This window comes from Bombus pyrosoma, linkage group LG4 (assembly GCF_014825855.1).
Source record: "Bombus pyrosoma isolate SC7728 linkage group LG4, ASM1482585v1, whole genome shotgun sequence".
Classification (NCBI taxonomy): Eukaryota; Metazoa; Arthropoda; class Insecta; order Hymenoptera; family Apidae; genus Bombus; species Bombus pyrosoma.
This window is the reverse complement of record NC_057773.1, coordinates 9,337,593-9,349,765: the sequence shown is the minus strand read 5'-3', so window position 1 is coordinate 9,349,765 and position 12,173 is coordinate 9,337,593. Positions and strand designations below refer to the sequence as shown.

Here is a 12,173-nt window from a genome sequence, read left to right as displayed (position 1 = left end):
TAAGCATTAAGTAGTGATATAAATTTTATTCCTATCATAGTAAACGAACATAACTGTATTTCCACGTTTATAATTGCGTCAGATGCATGTTCTATTTATCATCATGTATATGTATACAACACAATTCAAAGAATAATCACTTTTTCACAAAAAAACATACATATAATATGCGAAAGGATGATAGTAAGAAGCAAGCATAAAAATTACGGTTGAATGTTCTTATAAAATGTGGAATTACCAAGTGATTATCGGAAATGTTGACATTCAACGCTTAGGTGATATTTAAAAACCGTCTTATCGTTATTAAACTTTAATAATAATTTCGAATTTGATTTATTTACATAATAGCAGATACATTCGCTTTTCGCTAATTAAACAAAAATAATAAAAAATCAGAAGTTGGTAGATATTACAAATTTTCTTTAAAACCTTTATATAGTACCTACATTATATTTTTATAGTGAAGATATATTTGAAATTTTTTTTAAATTTCATTAAATATATATCACACTTAGTGTATTTTGCTCTTTGCTAGCAACCGAAACGTGTTAAATATATTTAGAAAAAAACATCGAGTAAAATATGAGATGAATGGATTTAACCGAAAATTTAAATAAAATGATTCATTACTATTTAGGTATTATATGTAGATAAAATTGTGCAATTTTCACAAATAATAAAAATTTCAATTAACAAATTTTTATTCATAATTCACGAACAAAGAATGTTTACGCGTTAGAACAGTTATTTTTTTAACATTTGATGTATAAAAGGGCTACATATCTGGTCCTACTGATAAATATATAAATAAATAAATATAGAAAGATATTATATCTTGAAGAGGCATTGTAGCAAGGGATTCTTCTCTACCAGATAAACCAGAATTCTTTTCAAGAGGCTTTCCAGATATTTCACAGAACACGTGTCGCTTCTGGTACTTTTCACTGTTTTCACTCCGCAAATATTTACCAAGAAAAGTTATACGTGTATGTCTGGGGTTTTCCTCTTAACATTTTTCTATGCAGCGCAAGCTGTTTAAGAATTTTTCAATTTTTATTAAAGCATCGCGGAAGTTATATTGATTTCTTCCTTTTAGAGCGACGTAGTTATGAATTCCCCATTTTGTTTATCACAACAGTCAAGAGCAATTCCATGTATGATGTGTTTGTTATTTTGCATATTTCTTATCTATTTTGCAGTTATTAAAATCGAGAGATATTAGATGATGAATTATTTTTTAAAAGTTGCTTTATCGAGTATTTGGCTTTACTAAATCTGGATACTACTCGACTTATTTCGAATAAATATTTACACAGTAGAATAATAATACAACAATAAGATAATTATCAAAATAAATTCGTTTTAGTCCAATATTTTATCTGAATAATGGTCATTATTGTTCGTAACAAATTATTTTCTGTATTAGTTCGAATAATTTATTCGAATAACCATTGACGCAGGAGTATTTTAACTGAGAAAGAACTATTCAAACTAAGTTGTGTACCGATTTTTTTACATGGATGTGTTCAGTCACCCATATTCACGATCAATCCAATTTCTACTATCAATTTATCGAACGATGAATTTACTAAAGAACAATAAATATTGTATGGCAACGATGAACCATAAAATTTCAAAACATATTTTGTGTTCAATACCGTTTACGATTTTTTACTTCGTCATCTTCGACTTAATATAACGTAAATAAATTTTTATTAAGATAAATTCTTTTACGAATAATTTTGTATTCTAATAAATTCTTATTCTATTAGATATTTATTCATTAGTGGCGAATAGGTATTCCTTATTAGTTTTATCCGTTATCTATTATCAGAATAAAATTTTGTCCAATCTTGCATTGTAACCATATCAAAATTTTACGGAATTGAAAGAGATAGTACTTGTATCTGATACACAAACATATACAAATTTAGTACTTATATATAAATATACTTAGAATACTTATCCGCTACTTAATAACTTCTTGTTCGCGATCCACTAAATGAATGGTGGATTTATTATAGATAGAGATAATAACGAGCGAAGAGACTATCATGATATCTGCCTATTTTTAAATCTAAAATTTTTGTAGGTCATTTTATGGGCAGGTATAAATGCGTGATTGTATCTGTTGAAAGATCGGCGAAACGCTGCTCTCATATGATACGTTAATAATTTTAAATATATATTAACCACGCGAATTATTTATTGTATTTTATTACAATATTATTTTTTTACATCTCCTATATACTTTGCAATTTGTCAGTAGACATTAGACAAATTGTTTTAAATGTACCAAAGTAATACGAGAACGTTGTCTGCATTGAGACAACGTCATTATCATTAAGATCAGTCGATCTGAGTTGTCCGCAAATGTTTACTTTGATTATTAAGTCTGCAGGGTGTGTTCTTTCAAAGCTACGCGGCATATACTGATCGTTTATGTTATTGCTTAACAGATTAACATGCATTTCTATCCCTTTTTTTTGTAATTACCGCTTGCATTAATTATTTCTTTCTTAACAATTGATATTATAAATACTTGATTGTTATGTTTCAAACATATTTTTCAGGCACATATTTTAAAATACTACGCTATTAAAGTGTATTCAATTCATCGTTTAAATAGATATAAATATCTTGAACGAATAATAATAACGAATAAAAAACAAATGCATGAAAATTTATGTATGCAAATGTTGAATGCACGCAACGAGAATTATATACAGTAAATTAAACATTACAATAGGTCCATTTAATAGTGCTTTGTGTATTGCACGCAACTAGATAACAATCGTATTTCCCCCTAATTGCATCATAAAATCCATTCATCTTTAACATATTGCTATTTACAATAAAGTTTTGCATAAACAAGCACCAAATGCTTACACTCGTACAAGTAATTCTTCTATGAGGACAAATACCTGATCTATTATTTAAATGAAAGAAAGAGGGAAAAAGAAAAAGCACGCAATGCAGTGTGATGATGAAAAATAAAAGCATTCACTGAATTTTGTATTACAAGACCTAAGAAAAGAACGAGGTCGGAAGGAAACGAAGCCTCTCTGCCATTAAATTATTTCATCCAGTACCTTTTCTCCATTTTGTACAGCCGCAATCGCGTGACTTACCCTATATAGAATATTAGAATGTCCGCGAAACTCAGATGAAACAAAACGGAATCGTGATAAGTAATCGAGGAAAGCTTTTCACTCCATTTCCCTATGGCGTGCAGTAAATTCGAAGGTAGATACGATATTGTTCAAGTGCCCAGATGTGGCGCGACATTTCTGATGCTAAGAAGTTCTGGTCGCCACATGGCCCAGAATAATAATACTTCCGTGCGGTCGAGTTTTTTCCACGGTAGCTCTCTTTGCCGTGAAAAGTGTTCCCCATTTAGAGTAGCAGGCCCCTTGAAAAATCTTGCTAAGATGATTTGGTAAGGGTAAGCAGATGTGCACCACGGTGCTGTATTACTATTTCCGTTTCCGTTCCTTTCACCGGCTCTTGCCACGTGCCTTAAGGTATATAATACATATGCACAAGCATTTCGAATGACCTTTTTTCTGATTTACTAACGAGAGGAATACCATTTGGCAAGATTTTCTTTCTACTCTCTACCTTATTGATTCTATAATATTTTTAAGCACTTTATTTTTAGTTAATTCTTCCAGCAATATTTTATCCGTGAATATTTTTCTGTGAGTAGACATTTTTTTATATTCGGACTATTAAATCTGTTCAAATCGTTTCAATTTTATGTCAAAGCTCTGTTTGTTAGCGATTTCATAGACGGGCGCGAGTTTGCGGCGAATCAGAAGAATGGTAACGGATGAGTGAATGAATGAAAGAGAGAGAAAGAGAGAAAGAGAGGGAGAGAGATCTGTAATTGTGTAGTATGTAACAAGTGTCGTTCGAATGAGAACTATCTTTCCATTTTTTACGATCATCAACCAGTAGAGATCAGTCATTTGTTTTCTGAACATAATTTGTGACACCTCCATTCTAATTAATCTGTTAATTACGAAGTTTAATCTCAAAAATCCCTTACGAGGTGCGCAGGTAAAATCAAGCAATGATGAGTATAAACGTCGACAGCTTAAAAATTGCCAAAAATAATAAAGTAAGGTACACAAAACAAGTCGGGAAATAGCGGATGCATTAAGGAAAATAATCAACTTAATTTATAAGAAGCAATACATTATATTATATTATATTATATGGAGCATAACCGATATACCAAAGAGAATAATCAAATAATCAAACTTTCTTTTTCCAAATTTTTTCTTTTTTTATAAAATAGATAACAGTTTTACTGGAAGTATAAAGGAAACATACCACTAAATATCATTTATATTACTTTTTATTAAAATCCTTCTGTTCATTGGAACGTTAACAACTGCATGTTAATTGTTGTTTAGTAGTGATTCACGTAACGAGAGATTGCTGCAATAACCATTAAAATGTCATCAATCAAACATTGGTTTCTTTTCAAAGTTCGTTTCCAAAGAACGTTAGTTTCCTTTATATAGGTCTTGGAATACGCGGTTCTTCCTTTTATATTTGGAATTTCCAAAGTACTGCGGGATTCTTCTTAATCCTTTTACTTCCTATGCGGGTTCTTATTCGGTGGTAAAATTTAAAACGTTTCCTTATGTACAGAATTATGCGGCAAATCCCAATCGTAAAACCACACTGATTTACAGAGAAATATCCATACAGCTTATCCTTAGCAGAGGCCCGTATGCCTGTATGATGTTTTTTTTTATTGTTTGTTTTTTAATTTTATAATTTGTCCAGTGGGACATTAGGTAAAATGTTGTATCATGTGATTGAATAGCATGTGGATGGTTGCCCCCAGCGGGGTACCATCTTCGTGTTTTTTAGATTATATCCTTTGTGAAATCAGCTGGGTGTTTCATTTTTAGTCTTCTTTCTATGTTTGTGTTGATCGTTTCCGTAGCCAGCCGGTTTGGGTGTGTTGTTATTCTTTCTCTGTACCTTTCCGCGCAATATGATGTGTATCTATATATATTATATATATTAAGTATGTTTAGTATAAGGTGTATGGAAATACCAGAATAGATACATAATATTATGAATAAAAGATTGTACTTGCAAATTTAACGAAATTATTATTGTTCCCGGAATTTTAATATATTCCAAATTATTCAGACGTTTTTACAAACACAATTTGTATATAACTGGATTTCCGCATTTCTGTGACTGTCCAAATTATTCTTCCATTTACTAATTACTTAAGAGAACATTTCTCCAGTTTTAATCATTGAAATCTAAAAGTAGGAGTAATTAGATAAAAGTTGATTATCGTTGCGTGATTATTATTAGTTAATTACCTGATCTTAGTCTGTAACGTTATGTATCGCTCCGGAGTCTTAATGGTGAATTTCTGTAAGCCCTTAATGCTTTTAATGCGACCGTTTAGTGCGAGTTTAACGCATCGGACGAGTAATTAACTTGTCGTTATCTACATTTACAAACGTTCCATTATACGCAGTTTTTACGATCTTCATTTTTTAGAAATTTCTTTCACGATCAACTCGTAGCTTCGCGTATCTTCTGATTTTAAATTTTGCCAATAACGGTGAGTTTCAAAATAACAGCTACTGCGTCCGATTATTATAACGTTCCATTTATAAAAATCATAAAACGAACGCTTGGAAATGTAAATAGGACTGTAAGTAAAAAAATATTTAGCATCAAAGTGATTTTTAATTTTTAGTCAAGTTGAAATAAAAAATTAAATAGTAAAGACATACAAAATCGTAAAAATTTTAACACCGATTTTGTTACAAAAAAATAAAAGTTATTATTTTATAAACAGCAAAATTTTGAGATAAGATATACAACTATTTTTAGGAACAGTTTAGCTTAAATTTGTATTGTTTTGGTCGAGCATTGTTTTTCGATAGTAAGCAAGAGAGGAATAGGTACTATTAGTTATCAATACTTGATTATGAGAAGATATACGATATAGATTATCGCAAACTATATAATATATTGTGTATTTCTTACGTGATATGAAAAATGTAAATTACAAGTTTATCAACAACACTTGTAGATAAATGTAAATGTACTATAGCGTAGATTTTATCGAGTGAAATATTACAAAAATGATATATTTAAAGCACGGACTTGAACAAGATTACCTTGTAAATTACAAATGATTTGCATAATTTAAGAAAACTGTATTATAATTTAAATTCATATATTTCTCCTTGACTAAGTTCAAGTTAGAAAAGATTGATGGATAAGTACGTCGATAAAGATTTATTGACGTACTTATAAAATTGTAGATTGGCAGTATTTGCGATAGAAATTTTTCCTATTAACTTCTATCGTTACACAATACAGAGAGAGAGAGAGAGAGAGAGAGAGAGAGAGAGAGAGAGAGAGAGAGAGAGAGAGAGAGAGTTTCTACTTTCGTCGTAATTGATAGTTTGGAAATTCTTTTATTCTTTATTACTTCATTATTTATTACAATTGATCTCATATAGTTCTTATATATTTTTTTTAAATACAGGAATCACCGTGCAGTGCAGAATTCGAATGGCATACAAATGTAACTTGTACCTGCCAATCAAACTCTCAACAACCTACTGTTTCTCCAAACGCACAGGAAGATGTACATGAATTGGCTCCTAGTCATAGTGAGTATAAAAATTACAAAAAATCTCAATTTTCCTCCAATATAGCGACACAAACTTGTTCCTGTAGGTGTACAAAATATTTAATTAAAAATAGTTCATCTTAATTATTTGTTGTTCTAATTGTGTTATAAAAATATATGAACAATTGATTCTTAGAGCATACTAGAGAATCTTTCTCCTTGTCAACTCATTTTTTTCAATTGATATTATCTTTGATATTATCTTTTTTACATGTGCATATACATATTAATATAATGAACTTGTACAGTGTACATGTTTTGTTGGTAATGTGAGAATTATTAGAAACAGAATATAATAAGTATAATGAGTAAGAGTATAATGATTAGACTGCGGATATTTATGAAAATTCGTATTTTTATCCAGGTCATTAAAAAATGAAACGTAGGTAGAAGGTTATTTTATTTGCCTATGTATTATAGACAGGGTATTATATTTTGAATATTTTATATATTTTTGTATATTATTTACGTGCATTCTATGCATTTTTACGCCTTCTAATCGTAATTGTGTGAAAATACACGGTCGAATAATGGTGATAAAATTTTGATGAATTTGTCTCTTCAGGCGTATATAGATAAAGCAGTGAATCTTAACACAAGAGTTATAATTTTAACTCAATATCTGTAATATCATAAATTTCATTTATAAACACTTTTACGAGACAGGAGGGACAACATATAATTACGTTGCGATAAAGGTTTGAGAAATCGGCTCTCTTGATGGTGATAATATTACAAAATTTACTAATTAATTAATTTCATGGCGCTTTGATTCGATTACGATTATTTCTATGACTAAATAAGACGTACAATTGCACAGTGCAGTGGCTTTGAAGTAAAAATTCTGAAATTCGAATCGAAACTAGATATTCTAATTGCTCATTATAGAACATGAAGTGGCGACTTTATAAGCATTTTTTAATTCGTCTATCGACAGTCCGAAATTTATAACAAAATTAAAGTCCCAGAAGGGTTTTAAAAAAATGTTGACAAATGTTAGATATATGATAGAAATGTTCGTTCTAAAGCAAGATATAAATTTTACGTGCAACCTTCTGCAACTTTGAAATTTCTACGCACCTAAACAAATTGAAACCCGTAGAATTTTGACTCTTGGACCTGCGAATGAACAGTATCCTGAGCTTGTTTGTACGTGTCCTTTTTCCATTATATTGAAAAGAAGACAAATATATAAACAAGCATTGAAATATCATTCATTGCTCAGTTTTTCATCTTCGGTTAGTTTTACGCGATTTTAATCAGTCTTCGTTATTCGCTTTCATCAGACAGACGTGTTTTGTTTGTGTATTAGCGTGTTTAGTTTGAATTACACGTGCTTATACATAATTGCGTATTCGTAGTTTATTTATAGTAAACGCGTAGTTAGTTTGTAGTACAGTACATTATAATTGCTTGAAATATTTTTACATAATAATGTCGCAAGGTATGTGTGACTTCTTCGTTGCGGTTTCGTCTGCAGAAGGTTAAATATTTTTATTTTTCTGGATAAATGTTATTTACAAAATAAAGATCGATATATGGCACAATGAAAAGAATCCGAGTATCTATATGTACTGGCTTGGACAACTTAGAGTTAGAATCAAATTAATAAATTATTAAATATCATTATAATATATATGAACAGTATATAATCATGTATATATTTAATATATTGTATCAATTTTTGTAAATAATCATATATTAACAGTTAATTTTTATTATGTTATAGTTATTATTAATCACATTATGGACTAATATATGTGTGGACATTAGTCAGCTCTGTTTTGTCAAAGAAGATTAAAATGATGACGTTTCGTGAAAAGCGACTCGCCAGCCCACTGCACTGTGCAGTATATCGGTCATAAATTTCAGATTTAAAGCTTGGCATTAAAATCAGAGAAATCTACAGAAATGATGAATTTATTTTATCCAATCTCCAATTATCATCAACTCGAATGTACATAGTTAATATTAAGAAATTAGAACCAAAATATCCAAACATGACATTCACTCAGTTCCCCAATTTGTCTTATGGATCCTTTCCCCAGGGAGCTCTTCGATTTCTGTCTGAATATTCTTTCTATACAATTACTTAGAGTACAATTTACACAAAATATAGATTGCATATCGATGATAATGTAGATAAATATAGATTCCTAAAAATATTAAAATACACTGCTAAATTATACTTAAAGTATTATACTAATACATTGAATTTGTATTAAATTTAGGTCAGAAAGAAATTACGATTATTCGTGAAGTAGGACAAGGAAAAGAGGGATAAAGGTGGAATATCAAAGAGAAAGTGGGGAAAACCAGAATTTGCCGATGTAATGCGTGTTTTCAATGCTTAACACGTATTCCATAGCTTTATCGAACATCGATCCGAGAAATTTATTTAAAATTATTATTATAATATCGTATTGTTCATCTGTTACAGCTGGTACAATTGCAGGCATCGTGCTCAGTGTTATCGCCCTGGTAGCTGCGTTGCTTTATTTTCGAGATCCAGATAAACGAGCATGTTTGCGCTCTTGCATTAATCCATTTTCCTTGAAAAGAGGCAGTGGTCGCGTTCAATACTGCAGGGTACGTTATAGAAATCTCATATTATGTTACTAGTCATGTATTACGAATATTATATTCATATCCGTATCTATATTAGTTAATTAGCAATTACGAATTATCAGAAGATAGTAAATATTCTCGTAATTAGATTACTAGTATTTACGTAAATTTATGTTTTTCTAAGCAGAATTGAAGAGACGGGACTTCCAGAGATACGTTTATATATTTTTGTATATTACACGCATTTCGTACATTTTTCAATCTATTAATTTTCCATAAGCATATAAACATACACAATTTACTTATAATTGCAAACATAATGTTATATATAGAAAAGTTTTATTTGGTTTGTGAACATTTAAAAGAGTATAAATAATTATATAGTTTTTGTCTTTTATTTTATATTTATGTTGTATTACTTTATAATATATCCTTTGTTCATTTGTCGTTTGTCTATTTCGTTCTTCTCGTGATATTAAAAATTACGTAAAAATAAGTTTCATTTGATTAAAACAAATTACATCGGTTATACCGGCCTTTCTTTGCAACTTATTTATTATCTGCTATTATGTTTTTGTGTTTTATTAAAATTCCTGACACGTCTATTTTTAACTTTTCCATTTTACGAATATTCGTGCCTTTGGTATGTTACTAATTTGCATAATCGATAGATAAAGTTCACATACGTAGAAAATTGTTTAAATAACATCAATTCTCGTACTTTTGCGTACATTAATAACTGCTCGATCAGTCAACATAGTGGGTTAAAGTAGAACAGATTATATTTCATTCCTCGTATCGTTGTATAATATGTTTATTATAATCAGTAACTATCAGTGTGAGATTTCGTTTTCTCTTTTAACGAAGCACATGCCCTATATTGATCTCTTGTTTTAGCTTCAAATGAAATAAACATTAATATTAAAACGCAACATGTATATGCGACATTGATAGCAGCCTAATGAAGTTCATACGTCAATTACTATTATCGAAAAAGTAAATTCTTGAAACAACAAATTTTTGATAGATTAAATATTGAATAAACACATATCTATTTTACAGAGCATTCATTAAGAAAATTAAAGATATTAAAGTTACGTCAAGTTATATTGTGATCAAATTATAGATATAGTGAAACTTATGTTATAGATATAATAAAATGAAATAAAACTATATAATATCACGTTAAAATCAATCTCAAATAATTAATTATTTTTTGTTTAGGTCGACACTACAGAGGAAGCTCGTCTTTTGCTAGACGTCGATCCAACGCAGTGCCAAACAGATAGCGACGATGATCTTCTGAATGCCTAGTCATATCTCATTGTTGTTGTTTATCCGTAAAACTTTATTTTATCTAAGTTTCAAAACACACGAGGAATATATACTCTTATCGAACACGTGAAATTCTTGCTTGAAACGCGTGAAAACATGCTTCTCTGCTTTCTTTGCGTTACCATTGGTTCCGTGCCATAAATTTATTAATATTAATATTTAGGACTGTCGCGTAGAAGAAACGATTTTAGTAAATATAGTTTTCGTGTTTCAATGTAATAATTGATATCGGCTCTTGTTTCATTTAGAACTTTGCTAACACGAGAGTTACTTGTGGAAATATTCAAACTAATAGATATACAGATAGGCTGAAACTGAAGATTTCGTTTGGTAAAATTGTATAATATTTTTTACACGGAGTTATACATTTTCTGAACTATCCTTGGAAAAATAAGTTCAGTAATTCGACTAATATTATACGGTGAGGTTGTAAAGTAGAATTAGCGTTATAAAATTTATGAATGAAATTTGATGATTTTATAGTAATGTGATTTGAGTCTAAATTAATTTTTATGCTTCTAAGAAGCTTGTATATATTTTAAGTTTGTTTAAAATAGATATGTTTTATTTCTAACTGTAATAGGAGATAGTCTTCTAAGAAATCAAAATTTTTAATAAAGCAATTGGATTATTTCATGATATTAAATTACCAATTGAAACACTGTACTTATGTACTCGGGAAATTTAATTTTCTTCTTATTTTTCTGTTTGAAAACTACTGAAGGAAAGCTCAAAGAAAGTTTTCAAAAGATAATCTTTCCTTTTTTGGTTTCTATTCTGTGACAAGATTTTTGTTACCTTCTATGGTACGGAATTTATACATAACATTTATTTTGATAATTAAGAGAAAACAATGTTCTTTACAATGAAATTAATATAAAGCTTCTTAAATATTTTGTGATTGATATAAAATATAAAGCATTCCAGTATATTTTTGAAAGAAGATTATATTTTATATTAGAATATCAAGAATCAATTTGAAGCTTTTCGTATACAAGAAAGGAATTTCCAAAATTCATTAAAAAATTAACGATGTATTTCAAACAGATCTACTAACGAATATTCTATATGAAATGCAATATACATATAGCAGTATCGTATTATACGCAGTTAATAAAATTTGAAATAATTGAATAGAAATTCTAATATCGCTGGATCTCTTGTCATCAACAATATTGCGCTTGTGATTTATGTAATATTTGTTTTTTAAATGTCATTATATCGATAATATTGACGGAAATATTTTATTGTAATTTACCAACCGAACAATTGTAGCATAGTTTGCAAAGCTTCTTTATAGTTCTTTATTTTGTGAAATATGTAATATGTTAGTTAATTATTTTATCGATGTATCTTTGTCGATTATAAAAATATGTAATTCCAAAGGGGTACTTAATCTGTATCTGCAACAATGTTTTTAAACGATGTGTCTATAAATAAAATCTTTTAATCATTGTAACGTCTTTCTTGAATGTACACTTAATAAAGTGAAGCTTTCCGTTCCAACTCTTTCATCGTCGATATTTCTAAAAATTACTGGAAGAAACAAATGTATCTCACATTAAATTTCTAACGTTCT

General features: G+C 29.2%; 1 protein-coding gene across 2 annotated transcripts in view; it reads left to right on the top strand.

The window, feature by feature from the left end:
* The window catches only part of LOC122567182 (cation-independent mannose-6-phosphate receptor), a 34,917-nt gene extending 22,867 nt beyond the window's left edge, over positions 1-12,050 (top strand). For both annotated transcript variants that reach the window (XM_043725487.1, XM_043725488.1), the window contains 3 exons: positions 6,545-6,671; positions 9,132-9,280; positions 10,484-12,050. In XM_043725487.1, coding sequence (XP_043581422.1) covers positions 6,545-6,671; positions 9,132-9,280; positions 10,484-10,573 — 366 coding nt within the window. In that variant the 3' untranslated portion in view covers positions 10,574-12,050. The remainder of the gene's footprint in view (positions 1-6,544; positions 6,672-9,131; positions 9,281-10,483) is intronic.
* Positions 12,051-12,173: the final 123 nt, after the last annotated feature.